We start from the raw sequence: 22,676 nt of genomic DNA on the forward strand, positions 1-22,676 counted from the left end.
TTGTGGAAAAAATGCCCCCTCCGTCAGAAGGGGGAGGGGCATGGATGAGAAACTTTTTACAACACACTTTGGGTCACAAGCTTGCTATTGGAGATTGGAGAGCAATATTGGAGAAACAAGCGACCCTCTTTGATGTAATGCAGATAGAGACCATTGCAGGTACAACCAATCTGGATGATTCAGAATCATTCACTTCTCATGCTACACAGTTGGGAGGAGCTATGCGAGCAAAGTTTCCTGTTCCCCCAGGGACCACACACACACTGTCATTCACCATGAAAGAAAATGAAGACATATCAGAATTTCTGATCAGGTGCAAGGACATTTGGACTGATAGAGCAGGGTGTCACCCTGGCTCTGGACAGTGGCAGACATTGCAATTCAGAAAAGCTATCATGGGAAGCGTACCCAAAACAGTTCGAAAGGCCATGGAGGGCAACCCGGACCTGGCAGGGTGTACCACTGACCAATGGGAACGGCACTTGAAACATCACATGAAGATACAACAAGCTAAGGTGCAGGAGGCAAAAGAGGAGACAGATGCAGCACGACTGGAACTATTGAAACTGCAGTTAGAGGAGGCTCGCAACAGAGTTAGTGACACAAAAAATAAATCTGAGTATCAAATGGTTCAACAGACCCTCCACCAAGTGAAAAGAGGCCCAGGGGAATTGGGCAGGAGGCATAGGACTGGTTGGCGTAGGTCATGGGACAAATGCCATGGCTGTGGTGAGTTGGGTCATTGGAAGAGAATGTGCCCCAAAGTGCAGTGGAGAGGGATCCCAAACATCCCAAATCAATATAGAAGGGGTTATGGGTATGTCCCACAGCAAGCGTACCTATTACCACAACCCTCGCCACACCATGGATCAGGGTTTCAGAATTTGGGTGTGGGCATGCCTTGGGGGGCGTCGACACCCTGGGGTCCTTTGACACCCTGGGGAATTGGCCGTATTCATTAGAGGTGGAGCAGAAACCTGACTGACACTGGGGTGATAAAAGAATTGTATGAAATGGGCAAGGTTTTCAAATTTTGGATATCAATATAGATTAGTTTTTAGCAATAATTTTAATTCATTTAGGTCTGGAAAAATCATACAATTTGTTTTGAATAAGGATTAAGTTGCATTTAATCGACCTGGTTTCGTGTGATTTAATTAAGTGAAGATTAACTAATTGTCCTTTTTTTTTTTTTCTTCTTCTTCTTAGGAGACGATAACAGGATACGGTTGCCTGTTGTGCAAAGCTCGTTGTTGACCTAATCCCTTCAGGATGTCTGGAGAAAACGAGATTGGGAGTCGACACCTAGAGAGGAATATACTGTGAATTGACTTAATCATTTAGTCCTTTCAGGAACATGACCATGGAGTGAAACCAGGGGACCGAGACACATTGGGGAATGTCAACATATCTCTTGTTTTGTATGCTATATGTGAATTTGATTTGATCTACAGGTTAACGATAAAAAGGAACCAATTCGTCATAACAGGATATCATCAAGAAGTAACCATGGTTGATTAACTTCAGGTTTCATTCCCTTTCCCCCCAAAAAAACAGGAGACTAACATATATGTATTCCTTGTATGTCTGTCATTGTATGTCAATGGGCCCTATGTCTGTCTGTGTGTTATGTGTGTTCATGTGAAAAATTGAGAGTGCACGTGCAAAGGTAGAATTCAAAAATGAGAAGAACATGGTTAATATGGTAATTCAACAGAGGCCTACATACAGTGACGTCATGACATTTATTTTACAATTTTTTGGGGGTTGTTTCATTTATTGATTTGAGTTTATTCATTTGGTTTCTTCAAGTTTTTGATAATGCTTTCATTTTACGTCTCGATTTGGTTTTCAAATGAATCAATTTGAACCTCTTTGTGAGCATTTTTCTTTTAATAAGCGGTGTTTTCCTTTCTTCAAAAAAAACTGATGGGTCTTTCTTTCTCTTTTTGGTTAACAAAGAGTTTGGTTTTGAATTAAGATACATTTTTATTTACTATTTGGGTTTCAAATGGATATTTTTCAACATTTTATTTACTATTTGGGTTTCAAATGGATATTTTTCAACATTTTATTTACTATTTGGGTTACAAATGAATAATTTTCAGCTTTTTAGAAAGGTGGCTTTCTTTTTTACAACTTGTTCTTCTTTCAGGAAAAGAGGACTGTATTTTGATATGTTCCATCAAAATGCAGGAGTTAGACATACTATATTAAAACAAGCTTCATAAGATTTCTAGTTTATAGTTTCCATGACTATATTTTCTTACTTGTTTACTTTAAACAGTGCTTTATTTCTTTAGTTTACTTCACCAATTTTCCCTTTATACATTTTGTTTTTATTAAACAAGAAAACTCACTTTGGTTAGGTATGTTATGATATGGGTAATTGATATGGGTTTTTAAGAAAACTAAAAAGTTATAAAAAGTAATATTCAGCGATAAGTCATAAACAATGCCATTTTAACATGAAACTTTAATTAAACAGCTATTGTACAGACTTTGCCGTCTTCCAAGTTCATCCCCCAGTTCTAATTTTATTTCCAAAATTTGGGCTCAAAACCCAGAGGCGGTGAGGTGCCATAGTTTAAATTGATACAGAATCTCAACAGAGTGCAACCATGTGATCAATCAGCGGTCAACTTGGAGGAAACCAGGTGTCATGAAGTAAAGTACGCGCTCTCTATTGTCTGGCAGTTGCAAACATTGAGAAATCCAAGGAGATTGATGGAGTCAGATGGGAGAACTGTGGTTCTCTGCCAGGACATTGAGCAAAGTACTGTATGGTGTCCATGACGGGACACAAAGAACTACGCTGGTTCGATCTATGATATGGGACGACAAAGTCCTAGAGTTGGAAACAAGGGGGTGCACTCTGCTTGTTGAAGGGATAACTTACATAAACTTTGGCACACACCTCCACTATTTTAAAGATTAATCTGTGTGGCTGTGCCATACAGATTAAAGAGAGGGAGAGTTTATTTTCATTGTCAATGGTGGATGAATAAGGGACATGTCATTGACTGTATCTTTAGCTTTCTAAGAGAAGTATCCCCACCCCCCTTCTTCTTTCAAAGAGAAGTAATATTCCCCCTTCTTCTCAGAATTCAGATTTTTTCCTTACTATAATTTTGGAAGTTGAAAGTTGATTTATGAATTTAGATTAGTAAAGAGGCAAAGGGCTGAAATTGAATTTTTTGCTGTCGTTTCAGAAATGCATATGTTTTTTTATGGTTTATGGTTTTTACGTTTTTATGGTTTCTCAACCCATGGAAAGTGTGACATAAAAGTTGGGCAGGGTCTGACATGATAAATGGTGCGCAAACATTTTCTTTTATTCCAGGTTTTTGTTGAGGATTTTCTTTAAAGCTCTCTGGGTGATGGGATGAAAATGCAATTTTGGAACAATTTTGAATTTTTATTTTATTCTTCTTTCTTTCTTTCTTTCTTTCTTTGGGCTTATCATTCCTATTAAAGAGTTTAACATACTATTGAGAAGCACTTCACCATAGCTGACACTCTCGGGGGCCAAAAAGAACATTTCTATTTTTATGATGTTGCCACGATATTTTTCAGTTGAAGAGAGGGACTCCAGAGAAAAGGGGTGACAATATATTGACTGCATTTTTAGTTCTTGTTTTGTATTAATCTTTTAGGTTTGGTTGTTTATTTTTGAACTGTTGCTTTGGGTTGAACAGAATTTTTGCATTCAATACCTATAGGCTACTATGGGTAGGCCTATGAATCTCCAACCATAACCCAAGTGATAGCCATTCGATTGCATTTCAGATAAAGACATGGCAGATGGACATGCTAAGATATTTTTTGTGATTCGATGTTGAATCGAATCAAGAGAGGGAATTGAAAATATATTGGCATACATTTTTGTAAATTGACATTGAGAATGTTTAATAAGGGTCATGATCATATGCTGTATATTTTGCGAAAGGTTTTAACTTGCCACACCCAACCCACTTTCTCTGTGTGATCAAGAAACACCTCAGGAGGTCTGGCCAAAGGGGCTAGGTCTACCTGGAGACAATGGAAGCCCCCACAGCTTGGAGACAGACGGGGGATGGTTACTCGCTACTACAAAAAAAGGCAGATACTCTAGGAAAAGACAGAATGATCTTGATTGTTGCTGTTAGGAAGAGGTCACAGGAGAACAGAATGCAAAAACTTTAATTATTTGTAACTTCATGCCAGATGCTTTGGATAAATAAACCCGCTAAAATCAAGAATTGGACACCATGCTCTCTGACTCTTTAAAAAGAACACGCTGGATTCTAGTCAACACATAGTAAGTTTGGAAAATGATTTTGAAATGGGTTTACAACGTTTGGAACAAAATGGCTATAATCCAACAGTACACCGTCTGAGAGCAGTCGTAGGATTTCATCTTTCCTGCGCTTACGATGTGATTTGATAAATGCCAACTGGTCGTAGAAAAAGAACGTACGCACGACATACGTATGATTCTCGTCGTACGCTGCTTTGATAAATGAGGGCCAGTATGTTTGGAGGAAGAGAAATGCAGACTATGACCCCAAGAAAACCATGCCATTGAGGATGATTTTCTGGCTAGGCCACAGGACAACATCATAGCATGAACGAAAGGATGAACAGAGAATTGCACAATAAAATCCTGAGTGTCAACCTCCTTCCCTCCTTAAGATGTGGCATGGGTGGGTCTCCAAACATGACAATAAACCAAAATATACATGAGTATAGCCTCATTGAAGTGGCCCAAGACCTTTACCCAATATAAATCATGTGTGTGGGAAGACAAGCTGTCCAAGGTACAGCCGCAAAACTGATCTGACTGATCATTTCTTTGTTATGAACAAAGGATCAAAATACATATTGCTACTACTGTACTTGTTTCTGAATGTGCCAGTGTCAGATCATCAAAATTCAACCTCCTCTTCCTCGAAACAGGGGCAGGGGGCAGGGGCAGGAATCTGTGGAGAAGAGACGGTGTGTGATCAATAAATGAGTGTGTGTGTGTCAAGTCAAGTCAAATTTATTTTTATAGCGCATTTCATACACAGGTGCCACTCAATGTGCTTCACAAAAAAAGAAAATTTAAAACACCAAGATTAAAACATATGGTTAAAAGAAAAAAAGAAAAAGAACAATACATTTAAAAAAGATATGTTTAAAACATTAAGATAAAAACATGGTAAGGAATAAACATGGAAATAAAAATGATATAAAATGCAAGCTAGTTAAAAGCATCTGAAAACAGCTTTGTCTTAAGTCTAGATTTGAAGATATTAACAGTGGGTGCATTTTTTACATCATTTGGAAGTAGGGTGGCCATCGGTCCGTTTTTACGACCTGTTCACGACATCCGTGTGTCCCTCTCTTTGTCTTTCCTTTCCTCCTAGCCTTAACGTCATCGACGCAAACTAGACCTTGATAGTCGGTCGCGTTTCCGATATCTGCGGCCGCCATGTTACTCCAGATATAACCTCTCGCCCAGCAAATTAACTGTATTGATGTCGCCTTGTGTCTGGGAAATCTCCGTGCAATAGCCATATATGAAGTTCATTAACTGACTGTATGAAAGTTAAATAAGGCAACTATATTATTGCCTACTGTCTGTTTCATATTTTTACTGTTGGCAACGCATTGGCCTAGTGCAATTAAGTTTGTCCGCTAAATGCCTTTACAACGATACGAGGGTTCTCACAACTTTACAAACAGGGCAAAGAAACGTCTTTCTGCTCGGGCGCTGTCTGTATTTTGAGCTCGTGTTGTTGGTTATCCAGCGTCTGCATGAAAAAAAAAGGTTGACAGAAGCGGTTTGCCTCCCTTAAAACACCGCTGATAATACTTCTGACCAACTTTGAATAAAGTAAATCAAATTAATGGTTGGCTATTAGGCCTAAGAATGCACGACTACCCAAAATACATTTAAAAATATATATATATGAAATAGCCTACACAGACAACAACGGAAGGATTTGTCTATCGTAACCTGCCGTCTGATACAATATTAAGTTAGTGGTGATGACTCCTTTATCGGAGTGAGGTAATGCAATGCGAAAATCCTTCCCCCCAAAAATATTGTTTTGCAAGTAAAACTGTTGTTGGCAGCTGAGTTGTCTGAGGTAAGATGGCAGCGCTGTTCCCTGGCTTCTGCCTACAGTTTAGAATGCCAACTTCACAATTTTCTCCACGGAGGCGGGGATTCGGCAAGTCGAAGCAATGGGTGCGCGCGAGGACGCTAGGTTAGAAAGTTAAGGGGCGGGGTTGTCCGGCCGAAGTCCGGACAGCTGGTCACCCTATTTGGAAGCTGGTTCCAAAGCTTTGCAGCATAGACGCTAAAGGCTGCCTCTCCACACTTTGTTTTTACTCTTGGGATCACCAGCAAATTCTTCTCTGTTGACCTTAGTGAAATGGTTGGCGCATACAGCTGAAACATATCTATGAGATAGGTGGGTCCCATTCCATTTAATGATTTAAAAACAAGAAGCAGTGCCTTAAAATCAATTCTGTAGCTTACTGGGAGCCAATGCAGTGATCTCAAGATTGCAGTAATGTGGTCAAACTTCCTTGTTGCTGCTGCATTCTGGATTAATTGAAGCTGTTTGATGGTCTTTTTGGGGAGGCCTGTAAAAAGACTGTTGCAGTAGTCAAGCTTACTAAAAATGAAGGCATGTATTAGCTTCTCCAAATCATGCTTTAACATTAGGCTTCTAAATTTGTATGTGTGTGTGGGTATTTTGGCCCATAAAATAATCAGCTCTGCCTGCGCTGCATTCATGTTAAAAACAACGGAATAATATCATGTGTTTCATGACCGTCGGTGACCAAAGCTAAGAATATGTAGGCTGATTAGCATGACTTTCAAATCTCTTCTAGACTTGGTCTGACCAAGAGCATAACAACTAACATTCTCAAACGGCATGGTTGACCTATCTCCCTTGGTTAACTACTGGTCGAGGGCAGAACAGGCTGAGCCAAAGCTTAAACCAAACATTTCATAGTCGCAATTAGGGTGGCCATCGGTCCGTTTTTACGACCTGTTCACGACATCCGTGTGTCCCTCTCTTTGTCTTTCCTTTCCTCCTAGCCTTTTGCTTATGGCCTCGAGATAAGAGGCAATGTCATTGACACAAACTAGACCTTGACAGTCGGTCGCGTTTCCGATATCTGCGGTCGCCATGTTACTCCAGATATAACCCCAGACTTCGCCCAGCGAATTAACAGTATTGCTGTCGCCTTATGTCGGGGAAATCTCCGTGCAATAGCCCTATATGAAGTTCATTAACTGACTGTATGAAAATTAAATAAGGTGACTATATTATTGTCTACTGTCTGTTTCCTATTTTTTCCTGCACTGGTGGTAGCGCATAGTGCAACTAAGTTAGTCCGCTAAATGCTTTTACAACGATACGAGGGCTCTCACAACTTTACAAACAGGGCAAAGAAACGTCTTTCTGCACGGGCGCTGTCTGTATTTTGAGCTCCATCCAGCGTCTGCATGAAAAAAAAAGGTTGACAGTTGCGGTTTGCCTCCCTTAAAACACCGCTGATAAACAGACTTCTGACCAACTTTGAGTAAAGTAAATGAAATTTAACTGTTGGCTATTAGGCCTACGAATGCATGACTACCCAAACTACATTTTTAAAAAAATATGAAATAGCCTACACAGACAACAAAGGATTTGTCTATCGTAACCTGCCGTCTCTGATACAATATTAAGTTAGTGGTACTGATGACTCCTTTATCGGAGTGAGGTAATGAAATGCGAAAATCCTTCCCCCCAAAAATATTGTTTTAGGCCTACAAGTAGCCTAAAACTGCTGTTGGCAGCTGAGTTAGTCTGAGGTAAGATGGCAGCGCTGTTCCCTGATTTCTGCCTACAGTTTAGAATGCCAACTTCACTGTTTTCTCCACGGAGGCGGGGATTCGGCAAGTTGAAGCAATGGGTGCGCGCGAGGACGCAAGGTTAGAAAGTTAAGGGGCGGGGTTGTCCGGCCGAAGTCCGGACAGCTGGTCACCCTAGTCCCAATAGCACGTCTCTGCTTTAACCATGTCACTGCCTTGAACAGGCCTCTACCCAGGACCTTCAATGATGCTCAAAGTTGATTGATTCCAGACAAAGTGGGTGGAGTTTCCCGCTGTAGAGGGAACCAGAAAGTACCTGAACAAGCAAATTGCCTGGGTGTTATGTCGCTGCGAGGGCCGAGCCTGGGGTAAAGAATATGCTCATTAACCCACAACCCTGATGAAGGTGCCTCGGGCACGTATCTCTAGGGAGAGAATCAACTTTTTATCAGCGCTATGCAACCAGAGATTCTTTGTATATATCCAGTCACTCTGATGCAACGCTATAAATGTAAACCCCACTTAGCGAAAATGCTAACAAATTATCAAACTGTTAATTTTGTGAGGAGAGAGATTCATTTGACATATTTTTAGGCAACTTGCCATGTGCCTGTTACTCCTGGTATGGGGAGACTTGATGGAGCACTGCACACTCTAGGTGTTTGTTCTCACCCACTGTCATCCATGTCACCTGCAGTCAGTTTGTTAAATAGTAGCCTAGCTCTGTCTCAGAGTCAGAGATTCAGAAATTCTTGTCTGCCCAGCCCAGCCAAATCTGTCAGTGGACAACCGTATCTGGAGCCATTCGTGAAATCCTTACGAAAAAAAAACAGAACAAATAAACTATAAGCTTTGTGGTGCCGTCACGATATAGCATTTTTCGTGGTTGGATGACGAAAGGGGGAATTGACAATTGGGGTAGTTTGGTTCTGGGGAGAAGAATAATGGGGACGGACGTCAACAATCAAGCCTGAGTGAAGGGTAACTGGAAACAGGAGTTTCATGCCCTTTCGGCAGTCATACGGTAATACATTTCAAACAAGCGATTTAGGGTTAGGTTTAGGGTTGGGGTTAGGGTTAAGATTAGGGTTAGGGTTAGGGACAACGTTGGAGGAAGGGAGAGATGACACAGAGGGCTCCCCTCCCGGAATGCACGCTGCTCGGGTGCTCTCTATCTCACTCGCTCTCTCTCTCTTGCCCTCTCTCTCACCCACTCTCTCACTCTCGTACCCTACGTCGACAGCGAGCGTTGTCCAACCACGAAAAAAGAGGCTATATCGTGACAGCACCACGAAGCATATAGTTCATTTTTTCTCGAGACTGGGCTCCAGTGGCCCTGCGTGGTTGCTCTGAAAGCTGGTGACAAATACATACCCCTCTACTGTCCACCCTCTTTCTATGGCACAATTGTATGCTGTGATAAAGAGGTCAGGGAAGAGCTTGAGAACATTGATGTCTTCCATTTCTTTTTTGCTGAGAGATAAAGATGAACCAATAAAATCAGGTAATATCAGTCAACAGTTATCAAAGTTTACCAGTAGCACCAGTGCACAAAAGTCTGAAAAGAATATTGGCTACTGTGATAACCAGCCTCGGTGTACTAGACAACCACTGTAGGTAGTCTTTCTCCAAAAGATTCTTAACTTTTTTCATGCTATTGTATGAAAGGATGCATGAACAGCTAAACGGAAAATAATGTTTGGCATTTGTTTGTGCTCAAACAAGAACAAGTAGACCTGCCAGGTATGAACACCAATCTTGATTATGGATTAAGGAATAATCACAGACCTATGGTCCATTCGGTTGCGGATGAAACGTAGAAGAGACAGTAGACTCTGTGGAAATTTTGCATCATCTTTAGCCCGAGTCTGCACCAAAGCCAACCATTTCCTCTTCATGCTGTCAAGGTCCTCAGTCAAGTGGTTCAGCTGACATCACACACACACACACACACACACACACACACACACACACACACACACACACACACACACACACACACACAGTAAGCAGTGAAAACAAAATAGCCAATCAGTGCTATGAAATTGCTAAGCACGTTTGCATGTCTGTGTGTGTGCGTGCGTGCACATGTGCTTTGCATGCATGCAAAATGGTAGGCAGAGCGGATGCCACACCACTCACTTTCTTTCGAAAATCGACCATGATAAACCATGATTTCATGATTTTTTTAGCATGGTTCAGCACGGTTTTTGGTTTGACTGTGGTTTAACAATAGAATTAAAGGATAACTCCAGCCAATTTCAACCTGCAGTTGTAATGCTCACACTACCCTTCACTTGTCAGATACTAGGGTGACCATATCCATTTTTACGACCTGTTTTACGACGTCTGTGTGTCCCAATTTTTGTGTTTCCTACCGTCCTCGGCTTGTGCTTATGGCCTCGAAATGCGAAGCAACGTCATTGACACAAACTAGAGTGACAGTCGGCTCGTGTTTCCGATATCTGCGGTCGCCATTTTACACCAGGTTTTACACCAGACTTTGCGCATCAAACTGTATCGCTGTAGCCTAGGCTGCTGTAGCCATGTTGGGGAAATATACATGCAATTTGTGTTTGTGTTGCATGCATACGTGAAGCACATTAACTGACAATATGGAAGTGAAATAACATAGATGATATTGTCTTTACAGTCTGCCCCCCCCTGCACTGGCACCGTGCAAGTAAATTTGTCCGCCAAATGCATTTACTACCAGGGCTCTCATAACTTTGCGAGCAGGGCAAAGAAAGCGTCTTTCTGCAAGAGCGCTGTCTGTCTGTATTCTGAGCTCGTGTTATTAGTTAGGGTTGGAAAGGTAAGGGGCGGGGCTGTCCGGATAAATCCAGACAATATGGTCACCCTAGTCAGTACCTGAGATTTTTTTTTTCTTCAGCCTTTTCCGAGATCCTGGTCATTGTAATGGGGCCAGGTGTTTGTTTACATTGAAAAAAAAAACATCTTTATTTATTCCCAAAAACATTCAAAAGGTTATGCGACATCAGCAGACAACTAGCAAACAGCGATACCTTTTGGGAAAATATTTGGAGTAGGCTAGGCCTATATTAAGAAAATTGTGAATTTAAACAAAATCTGCCCCATTAGAATAGCTCAGATCTCGGAAAGGGCTGATTGGAAAAATGCAGCATCACCGGGTACTGACAAGTCAAGGTTAGCTTGAGCAATACAACAGCATATTGAAATTGGCTGAAGTGCTCCTTTAACCATGGTTTTATTCTGAAAACTAAGCATGGATTTTACCATGGTTTAATTAGTCATTAAATTACACTTAGCTGCCGCTTTTGTATCCAACACACATATTGGTGACAGTCCTTGGAGCAACGTGGGGTTAGGTGGCTTGCTCAAGGGCACTTCAGTCATAGATGGAAGTGTAGGGAGAGGTGGGGTTTGAACCTGCAACTCTGTGGTCTTCAGCCCAACTCCATAACCATTACCTGTACACCACGGCTGCGAACAAGTTTTCATGTTTTTGGGTGACCATGAAACCCACAATTAACCATGTTTCTTGAGCATGGTTTGTGAAACCCACAATTAACCATGTTTTATGAGCATGGTTTGTGTCTGGTTAAACAATAGACACAAACCATACTGGAAAAATCATGAAAACCTTGAATAAACGTGATATGATCCATGGTTATTCAGGACCCACAGATTTTATGGTTACCCAAAAAACATAAATAAGCATGTTAATACTATGGTTGGTTCAGAGCAGTGGTTTAGAGAAACATTAGGACATTATACTATATGTCGTCGGTTCTATGAAGGAATGGAGAGAGAGTGTCCGCTCCTATGGGAGTCTAATCCTTTGTAGTACAATCACAAAATCATTTACCATCCCTGCCAAAGGCAAAAAAGGCTGGCCTTTTCCCACCTTCCTCGAGGGCTATAAAAGGCAGCGCGCACCTGCGCACATCCTCTTGGTACCACCACCCTGAGCTTTTGGAGCGGAGTAGAGGACACTCTCTCTCCATTCCTTTAGAGAACTGGGGACATACTATGCATGTCCTAATGTTCTCTTTCAGTCTCTCTGTTCGAGTGTCCTCTCCTATGGGAGTTGTAAACACTCACGTTCGAGTCACAGAGTACGGGGACCGACCGAAGATCAACTTCATAGAGGAACAGCCCAGGAATAAGTGGAGGAATAAGTGGAGCAACCGAGGGCACAGCGAATGGCCTTCGGACATATGGCAGTTAGACGCCTGGAGAATAGGGCACTAGCCCCCCCACTGATGCCCACTCAGCCTTGAACGTTGAAATCTCCTCTCCTAGAGCGAGTCCTTGATCACCAAGGGCCACCGAGGGGACCACTGAGTGAAGCGCACAGGGACGCCTGTTGAATTGCAGACGGTAACCCTTCACCACAGTGTCCAAAATCGAGCAGGAGTTTGTGCATTCAGCCCAGGCGTTGGCACGCTGGGCCAGAGGAACGACCTGAGGTACGAGTGTTTGGGGGGCCTAGGCCCGCCAAACTGCTGGTTAAAGGGCTGGGAGACCCGTCACGTGGGGAGACCCCGGCCCCGAGGGGCCAGGTTATTTGCCTCAGCGATCCCCTCTCCAATCGGGGGACTGGCGGTGGTCACCGCGCCCACCATTCCGAGGGGGGGGGGGGGGGGGGTGTCTTTAAGTGTGCCTTAAAGGAGACGCACGGGGCCCGCAGGGCTCGAAATACGAGGCTCCTGGGGGGCTCGTTGCAGTGATTAGCAGCCTGAGGCTGCGACTGTTGGGGCGACGCCAGGGCAGAGTAGGTGGGACAGCGTTGGTTAGCCGGAGTAGGCTTGGCGTAGGTCACCTGGCAAGAAGGGACCACAACCTTGAACACAGGTTGCTGTTTCTTCAGCACCTCAAATTGTTGCTGGATAGCATTGATAGCAGCGGAACGGGATGGTTCAAAGCTTCCATTTTGTCTTTGTCATGAATAGGCAAGAAAGCTTGAGCCATGAGTGTCGCAGGCCAACCACAGAAAGTGCCATAGCGCCGGCCAGAGGCCTGTGCTATGCAGCGAGAAGACCTCAGGATGAGGTCACAGACCGCCCTGATGTCTGCCCATATGGTATGAACAGGTTACCCTCAGCGAGAGCAGTCTCCATTTCCGCCCCTAACGCGCCCATGTAGGCCATTAGTAGGGTGGAGGCATTCAGAGCACGCACAGCTTGAAGATCTATAAAGGGACACTCCACCCATTTGCATTAGACTTTCCATTGCTAGACACCCAGTCATACTTTTGAATGGTCATGCAACACTCAATTCCCCCTGAGACAGGAGAAATCCATATTCACCTCTTAACACTTCTTCCTACAATGATGTAAAATTCGTCATTGTGCATCATTGTAGGAGGAAGTGAAAGAGACGTGGATTTCTGTTGAGACTACAAGCCTTTTTCCCCACCTTTTCAACCCCGCCCATAGGGGGTTGGACCTAATGCTCTAACAGACCTATCACAGATCAGTGTCCCAGTGCTTTTGAAATCACTGGCATTGAGGCTCCAGATAGCAGTGTTGCCAGATTGGGCTGTTTCCCGCCCAATTGGGCTGCTTGGGGTGGCCGTCTGTGGGTAAAAATGGCATTTTGCAGGAAAACTCGCCCAATCTTTCCCATAGACATCAATAGAATTGGGTGGGATCTAGTGCTTCCAGGCGGGTTTTGAGTATTTGCATTTGAGCCTCATCTGGCAACACTGCCAGTAAGTCATTGGTATAGCTGGAAAGGAGAAGCTGGAGCACACTGCAGCTTAGTTTTCAAGTCTTTATTTTGTGCACACACCCAACCAACGTTTCGGTGTTGCTACACCTTCATCAGAGTCAAATGATAGCAAGAGAGAGACACACATTTCAGGACTTGACATTCACAGGTGATCCCACTTGGTTTGGCTAAATTGGTCTCATCTCATTGCAGGTAATTGACCCCACCCCCCAACACCAGGACAGGATTTCTCCCAGAGGCCAGCGGCAAAGTGGTCCGATTTGTGTGGCAGCTTAGGGGCCGTAGACACCAGGGACACTCCCCCCAAGGCTCCTTTCCATACGTGGAGGGAGATCCCACAAACCATCCATGCCAGCCATGTTGAGTATGGAAAAACCACTAACAGGTGCTCTGGATGAAAACAGGGAACAGACTTCAGAGATAATGTCCTGAAACGGAGGTATCTCCTCCTGGACAGATGGAGTCACTCGTGGGAGATAGAACCCATCGAAGAGAGGGGCAGGTGGCATTGGTCACACAATGCCCAGTTCGACCGCCGCTTTACGGCAAAGACCATGGATGGTATCTGCTACGTTGGCAGAACAACCACTGTCACCGTCTGAGCTTGCGATTGAGCGAGCCTGAGATGGGGGAAGATCTGGAACGAATAACTCGTCAGGAAATTCCCTATCATCAAAGAATCAATACCCGCTATGGAAACACAGTCCATTAGGGCATCCTCTACTTCTCGGGAAGCTGGCCGCTGGGTTAACACAGGAGAGGACATGAGGGGTTGAACCGCTTTGCTGTGTTGTGACTGGGTATCATCCCAATCCTCATCCTCCAAATTGGGTTCGGGTTGCGGACGAATAGACTCAGCTAATTCAGTTAGCGCTGCAAGTCTGTGCACTATCACTGAAAGATTGCGGTATGGTTCGCATGAGCCACCGACTAACGCCTCTCGGGTGTGGGCTATGCCAAGGCAAACTAAACACGTGTCGTGTGTGTCTGCCGCCTTAATATTGAAGCTGCAGCCCTGTGGGCATGGACGGTCTCCCTGTGGGGGCCTCTTACTAGAAACCTTGCGTCCAGCCATCGTATACACCGTTAGTGATAGGATGCTTAAAGGTGACCTTTTAAGTGTAGGGGATGCTGTACAAGTCCAACAGTGACTAAGCGAAAACCAGAAGTTAGCTGCAGCTAGCATTGCCTCCATTAGCTTCGCAGGGTATCCCAGGTAGGTTAGCCAGTTAGCTGGTATCCAGGTAGCAGCAACAGATATGGGGTATAGGAGAGTAAATCTATGAGAAAAAAAAACACCCAGCCCCTAAAAAATTATACAAAAGTAGGTTTTATCATGGATTCTATTACTATTAGACATGCTAAATTACATACTAAAAATCTAGAAAAATCTGACTTTGGGAAATGGGTTATTTTCAAAATGGCTGCCAAAGGCTTATAATAACGGTCTGGAGACACTACAGGTGAATAGGCCAACATTTTTAACTTGCGGATATCACCACGAAACTTTACCCGCTGATTACTCGCATATATATGAGAAAAAAACGTATTGCAAGTTTCCTGAAATGTTATGTTTAAGTAGCCTATGGTAATTACACTATATCTAATTAAATATGCACTAAATTTCTAAATGAAAAAAAAAAAACAGAAAAACTGCAAAAGCCAGGCTCAAAATAACAGGTATAACTGTGTATTATCAGTGTGAACAGATGGAGAGGCTATGAGTTGAAGACAGCTGATCTCGCAAAGATACATGCTAAGAGGTATTACAAAGAATTGTAATCATTGATGCTTTGCTGAAAACTCAACAGAAATAAAACCCCATTCATTTTCAATGGGGTTTCATTTCTGGTTATTTAGAATTAAACTGGTGAGTTAGCGCCAAAACGTGGCATGGAAATCTACAGGGTATATTGAAGAGTGAAGTGTGTGGCACCAGGTCAACAAACAAGAACAGCTGACAGCAAAGCATCAAGGATATCTGGGCTTCCATAACTCCCATGCACTGTTTTTGCCATTGACTTCAATGTTAAACGCATCATGGCCATTATGAAGACAGAGAATGTCCTAACCAAGTATTGACCATTGCATGTTATGTAGAAAGTACCAAATTTCAACTGATTTAATGTGACCCAAATTTTTATGAAGAAAAAAGTGATTTTATAACAATATTCTAATAATGTGAATTCCCCAATTCATGGGTTTTTTGAGCTGGAAGGCCAACATATATAAAAAGAAAAAAAAGAAAAAAAATTGGAATAGTTAAAAAACTGGGCCATGAATCTACAATCCATGACAGTTTAACATTATTGATGGAATTATGGAAATAAATCAACTTTTTCATGGTATTCTAATAAAAAGGCCTGGAGCTGTATATCTTTTCATAGGAAAGCATTACAGAAATGTAACTGACACAACGATTAGTGATCTTTTAACAACATATTTAACCGCTTAAATTTCTTGTTCACTCAGAAAAAAACAAAATACAGCCATTAATGTTTGAACATGTACTCACAAAAGTGAGTACACCCCAGATTAAAATCCGGTAGAGAAGGGGCTATGTTGGCTCGAATCGTCTCGAAATGAAACGAAATGAAAAGGGATGACAAGGGAGGTCATCAGTGTGCGTTTCAACCTTTCTTTGCTTTGAACTTTTAAATTTTGAGTCTGGCTTAAATAGATTAGTGTGAGATTTGAATGCAATCCTATGGAGAATATCATGATCTGCTTCAGTAGTCACAGTGCATGTTGACATGCATGTTTCTTTTAGGTGTATTTCATATTGCCAATGTTGACAGCATTCATGCATCCCCAAACCATGTCAGTCCCACTACCATGCTTGGCTATTGAGAGGATACACCTTTTTTGTAAAACTCACTTGTTTACCACCACACATGCTTGACACCATCGAAAGCAAATTTGTTTATCTTGGTCTCTTCAGATCACACGACATGGTTCCAGTGATCCATATCCTTGGTCTGTTCATCTCTCTTGAGACCAAGATAAACAAATTTGCTTTAGATGGTGTCAAGCATGTGTGGTGGTAAACAAGTGAGTTTTACAAAAAAGGTGTATCCTCTCAATAGCCAAGCATGGTAGTGGGACTGACATGGTTTGGGGATGCATGAATGTTCATTTAAAAGTTCAATGCAAAGAAAGGTTGTAATTTTTGCAGCCATAAAAGGCACATCATTATTGGTATTATTAGTAGTAGCAGTAGTATAAGTAGTACCAGTGCAGTTGTAGGTGTTTTTTTTACTTTTGGAAAAGAAGCTAAAAAAAGCTGAGGAAATAATACAAAAAAATAATTAACAAAATGTGTAGGCCACATTGTATCGGGTTAAATGTCTTTACACCTTTTTCACCATTAGTTTACTCAGAAATGTGGAAACATGGAGTTGTGGAACATGGGGCCTAAGCTGTGGGACCAATGGGCTGCAATGGGCCTAAAAATCATGTTAACCCTATCGCGCCGGATGCATCATATATGTCTCATCAAATTCAAAGCCCTCTCCACGCTGACACATAAAAAAATCGATCCGAAAAACATCCTGCGTGTCATTTCCAAACGTCCTGCAGTACACGGAAACCACCACAAGAGAGCAGCGGTCGACAACAAGTTGACCACAGCTCGGAGAAAAACAGGAAAATGGGGTAGAAGCGGTTTCCCTGACCGACGCTGAGATTTCGTCAAATTGCATAAGGTTTGTGTACAAATTTCCGAAATATAACTCTACATCCTTTAATTTGAACACTTGCTTTGTGCAATTTAGCAAGGAAGAGTTTATATTTTTACACCGTGTTGCAGAGAGATCGTGCTAAAACTGATGAGACATATAAGCACCATCCGGCGGTGGCAGGAAGTCAGCCATCAATGCATTTGCTCCACGACGATCGTTTAACAAAACACACAAGTTGTTTTACTTCAAGACAAAGATATTGCCTTAAGAAACAGGTTTTACTTGCAATTTTGAAAATGCAATGCAAAATGTTGAAATTATGATCTCGTAAAAAATGCATTGAAGTGAATGGAGAAATGGTCCAATTGTAGTAATGGACCCATATATTCAAATTACACATAAAAAATGAATAATGATCTATATTACACTCATAAATAGGTTGTTGAGCATTCGATCAGCTATGTTTTTACATAGATTTTTAAAAATTACCCAACCAGGCTGTGGGAAATGTAAAATATGGTCCTGCTAAAACAAGGATAGGCTTTAAAAAATGGCAGGATCTCACTAAATATTTAAAGATAATCCTCAAATTAAATTGTCTGACAACTTTTTTAAATTAAAAAAAAGTTGTAAATGCATTAAAAGTCATTTTTCAATGGTCATGAAATTGGAATTTTCATTCATTAAAAGCCTGATGCATCATATATGATGCATTAAATATCTCAGCGACCTTAACAAAATTTTGAATTTTTTTTTTTACATTTCTTATAAGGGACCAATATTGAAGCAAATTCAAAAAAATTAGAATTTTCTCTCATTGTTTTCATGGTTCAGGTTTCACAGGGTTAAAAGTATTTGTGATGTGGGACCAATGGGCTTTGGGACCAATGGACTGTGGGACCAATGGGCCTAAAAAATCTTATTGACGTGGGACCATTGGGCTGTGGGACCAATAGGTTGTGGGACCAATGGGCTGTGGGACCAGTGGGCCGTGGGACCAATGGGCTGTGGGACCAATGGGGCGTGGGAACATTGGTACGCTCCCCCTCTCACGCTAAGCTCCTGCTTAGCACCCCCGGGTAAGATGGTCGACTAGCAGAGAAGAACAGTCTTTGGTCCAGTCTTCAAACTTACCCTTCTTTGGTCCTTTGAAGATAGTTCGGGAGTTGAATTTCGAAGTTTACTTTGGTAATTCAGCGTCCTTAACCGTTACCACCCAGGCAAGGTTCTTAGTCGGACAGTTAAACTGAATTACCGGAGGTAAAGTAAATCGGTGATGACTCGTAAAAGCGAAAGATGGATAGAGAAATTGCGCAGGTGCGCACTGACCTTTTATAGCCCCCAGGACGACAGGAAAAGGCCACCCTTTTTCTGCCTTTGGCAGGAATGGTTAATGTTTTCGTAATTGTACTACAAAGGATGAGACTTTCAAAGGTGAGGACACTTGAACGGAGAGAGTGAAAGAGAACCATGGTTACTACAGTAAAACCATGATTACTACAGTAATGCATGTCTGCCTGTGTGTGTACGTGTGTATGCTTTGCATGCATGCAAAATGGCAGGCAGCGCGGATGTCACACCACTCATTGGGGAATTCGTTAATTTTCACAACAATCGTTCACTTTGTGACAAGTTTCTTATTTTGTAGGTATGGGTCTAAGGTTTTCAAAAATCTTCGGCTACAAATTGGCGGTGTCCCCTATTGGCCAGTGTGCATAGAATACAAAATGGCCCCTGCCGAAAAATAAAGAAAGGTTGCATCCCACTGTATTTTAGTCTGAAATTATTCTGTATACTAACTTTCCCCATATGATCTAATAGCATAATTATTATCACAACCATATCACTGTTTGAAAAAATGTTGTTCACGTTTTATTTTATTGTTACATCTATTAGCATTTAGCACTAATACATACAGTAGGCTACAATGTTAATGCCTGTATAAGTAGCTTGCAAGGCATTCACTAAGCAAAATAAAACATTTGTTAGATCCCTACTAAGGTTATATTGGTAATAGGTCCCTAATTGTGCAAAAACAAGACATTTGCGAATACAGGCCTAACAAATGTTTGTTTTGCTAAGTATATGTTTTACAATAAATCTTACAATTTACTTATACGTATTAGTGCTAGATGTAGGGTCTACAGTGACACTGAAATAAAGTGTTACCAAAAAATGTCAAATGTCTGGTCATGGTCACTTTTTAGTGTGAAAATGGTATTTGTGCCTCATTTGTCCTTTGTTAGTCAGGAGGAAATTTGTGAGTTTTTTAAGATTTCCAATTATTAATGCATATGGTTGCACCCCCTATTGGTTGGTATCTATAACATACAAAATGGCCCCTGCCGAAAAGAAAAAAGGTTGTATCACTATTTGGAGCTGAATTTTTGGTATAGTGCAGCTTTTCCCATTTCACTTAATACAATGGTTGTTATATAAATACAATATTACTATTGAATGGTATTTCCTGTCAAATGCTTGGTCATAGTCACTTGTTGTTTGAAAAACGGTGCAGGTGCTGCTGACCAAATCCAACCTCGCAATTTGTTATCCATCAAATCATGACCCACACATCTTACATGTCACTATACATACATTGCATTGAGACAGTTGTGCACATCCTAAATGGGTGAAATGTCTATAAAGAACTAGGCCTACATAGTGTAGTGGTATATCACGAACAGTGTCAAGACTTTTCTGTATCAGATCAGTTCTAATTGATGCTGCTTCACACCAATGTTTAGATCTGGTTATGGCCCTGTTGAGACACACAGTATACTGTAGTGTAAGGTATCAAATGTGTGTGTGTGTGTGTGTGTGTGTGTGTGTGTGTGTGTGTGTGTGTGTGTGTGTGTGTGTGTGTGTGTGTGTGTGTGTGTGTGTGTGTGTGTGTGTGTGTGTGTGTGAACACGTACCTCAGTTTTCCATGTGCTGAAGCTTTTATCTTTCATTTCAGAGTCCAAATCCTCATCAGCTGTGAACTTCAAATGCTTTTCTACATCATCAACCTCACCCACTGCTTTCAGGAATGTCCTGTGCCTGTAAGAAGAAATAATTGTTCTACTGTAGATCTCACTTGAAAAGTTATTTTGTTGTACCGTATTATATTCATTATTACTCATGCTTTTTTATCCCTTCACAAAACCTCAAACTATAGTTTTACATTGCAGTTTGTGTTTATATTGCCCATGCCCAGTACGTATACTGTATGACCTGCCAATCACTGTGCCTGTTGTGGACTACATTATGTGTTGTTTTTTACTAGCTTCTGATCAAAAGAACAACTCATTCAAAATTCTGCTAAGCTTCCCAAACTATACAAAATATCCCCTATTACAACAGAGAAAGAGAATTGCATGTATTAATATTCTAGGTGTTCAACTTCTGGGTGCCTTTGTATAGCCTACCTGTTCTCATCCCAGAAAAAAGGATGTTCCAAAATGTCATATATGCGGGGTCTCAATTTTGGGTTGAATGGATTAATCATGCTCTCAACCAAATCCTTGGCTTCTTCATCCATGAGAGGATCAAGAGAGTATTTCCCATCAGCAATGTTGGCCTGGCAGTGGAAATCATCTCCAAAAGGATGGTGACCACCAGAGAGGATGTAGTAAACCAGCATGCCAGCCACCTGTGGGGAAGATTAGGACAACCCTGAAACAAAGGATTATGTTTTAGAGAGAGAGAGAGAGAGAGAGTGTGTGAGAGAGAGAGAGAGAGAGAGAGAGAGAGAGAGAGAGAGAGAGAGAGAGAGAGAGAGAGAGAGAGAGAGAGAGAGAGAGAGAGAGAGAGAGAGAGAGAGAGAGCCTTTGTGGCTGTTTGCACTTGAGTTTCAAAATGAAAACGAACCTGAATGTCAGTACTCCTTTTGTACCTCCAACCCACTGATTTTGCAACAATTTCCGTGGCCTCCCAGCATTTTGTTCCGGCTTTATCTGTTTCTATTGTGGACTGGTCTGGATCTAACGTGCGACTGATCCCAAAGTCAGCTAACCTCACACAACCATCCTTGTCTGTAAAAGGCATATCAGAGGATTTTTTTGTTTAACAGATTGATGCCTAAAGAATTTGCAAAAAAAGCTGAATGCCTAAGCCCTTTTTAAGAAAAGTTGCCCTCAGCCTATACAAACGAAATATCTCTGGCTCTGAAGCTCATAAAAACATGCTGTAAGTTGCATTTACAGTAAATGCTAAGACCCTCATCTTCCATTAGAATGCAAGCTCTAACATACCAAGTTTTTAATAATAATTTGTCTTAAATTCTTATGAGCCTGAATGTTGCGTCATGCAGCTCCAGGCGCCAGGGCCAATGTTGCCTAACACAACAACCAGCATCAATGGGTTAAAGAGGATCACACAGTTGGAATCAGAATAATTTGCAATGGGATCATTCAACTAATTAAAACAAAAGTACAACAGCAACAACAGTAATAATAATAATAATAATAATAATAATAATAATAATAATAATAATAATAATTAGATATTATATAAATAATTTTACCTCCAGGCCTATTTTAATTGCTTAATGTATATCCACATCTTCCAAACATTTGTACATCATGGCAGGTTTCATGTTTTACGAAGATGTCATCACATGTTTATGACACTGATGCAACTCTGTCAAGGTAAATGGTGTTAGCGTCTTACTAATACATTCACTCAAGCCAATGTTTGTCAACAACAGAAAATAACAAATATGCCTACATTGATGTGCATATAGCTTACCAATTAAAACATTGCTTGGCTTGATATCTCGTTGGATCGTCTTGCCATCATGAAGCTCTTTCAGACCCATAAGGAACTCCTTTACAATATTTCTCTTCTTGTCCATAGTCATCATGTTGTCTGCCTTTATGTATTCTTCCAAGTTGTACTCACACAACTGCATAGCAATGTAGGCGAACTCTTGATCTTCTGTGTAATCTACATATTGGACAACATGTCGACTGTTATACATTTTCTCCCGCAATACTTTCATCTCCTCATGTATCTTCTTGTCTTCGCTCTTTTCGATCCTCTTGATTGCAACTTCTCTTCCATCACCTCGGAGTCCCAAAAGGACTTCGGTGTGCCCTTTATCAGCAATTCGAAATCTGTGATTGCCAGTGACAAACACCAAGCTGTCTCTTCTTGTAACTTCTTCTTCAGGCATGTTTGCCAGCTCCTTTAACTCTTGCCACCATCTTTTGCTATGAGAAGTCCACCGTCTCTGTAGGGCTGTGGGTCTGACAGAAGACGCCATGGATGTGGAGGGCGATGTGGGATCCTCTGAAGTAAAAGATAGTAATGTAATCACTAAAAAATATATTGAAAGGAACTAATATGCTCAAATGAACAGTTTATGAAACATGATATACCAATACCATAACGTATAAAATGTAGTAGTTGTCTTCTTTAAAGTACAATGTGTTCTTCATACATTGAAGATATTGTTA

The 22,676-nt window shown here is 41.6% G+C and overlaps 1 protein-coding gene across 1 annotated transcript; it reads right to left on the bottom strand.

Annotated features, from left to right (window-relative positions):
- Window positions 1-877: 877 nt before the first annotated feature.
- On the bottom strand, window positions 878-22,393 carry LOC134453878 (serine/threonine-protein kinase/endoribonuclease ire-1-like). The gene is made up of 6 exons (XM_063204627.1): window positions 21,967-22,393; window positions 21,088-21,251; window positions 20,646-20,869; window positions 20,154-20,277; window positions 12,528-12,647; window positions 878-937 (listed from the first exon to the last, which is right to left on the bottom strand). Exons 1-6 carry the CDS (start codon window positions 22,391-22,393, stop codon window positions 878-880), a joined length of 1,119 nt encoding a protein of 372 aa, XP_063060697.1.
- Window positions 22,394-22,676: the final 283 nt, after the last annotated feature.

This window comes from Engraulis encrasicolus, chromosome 8, assembly GCF_034702125.1.
Source record: "Engraulis encrasicolus isolate BLACKSEA-1 chromosome 8, IST_EnEncr_1.0, whole genome shotgun sequence".
NCBI lineage: Eukaryota > Metazoa > Chordata > Actinopteri > Clupeiformes > Engraulidae > Engraulis > Engraulis encrasicolus.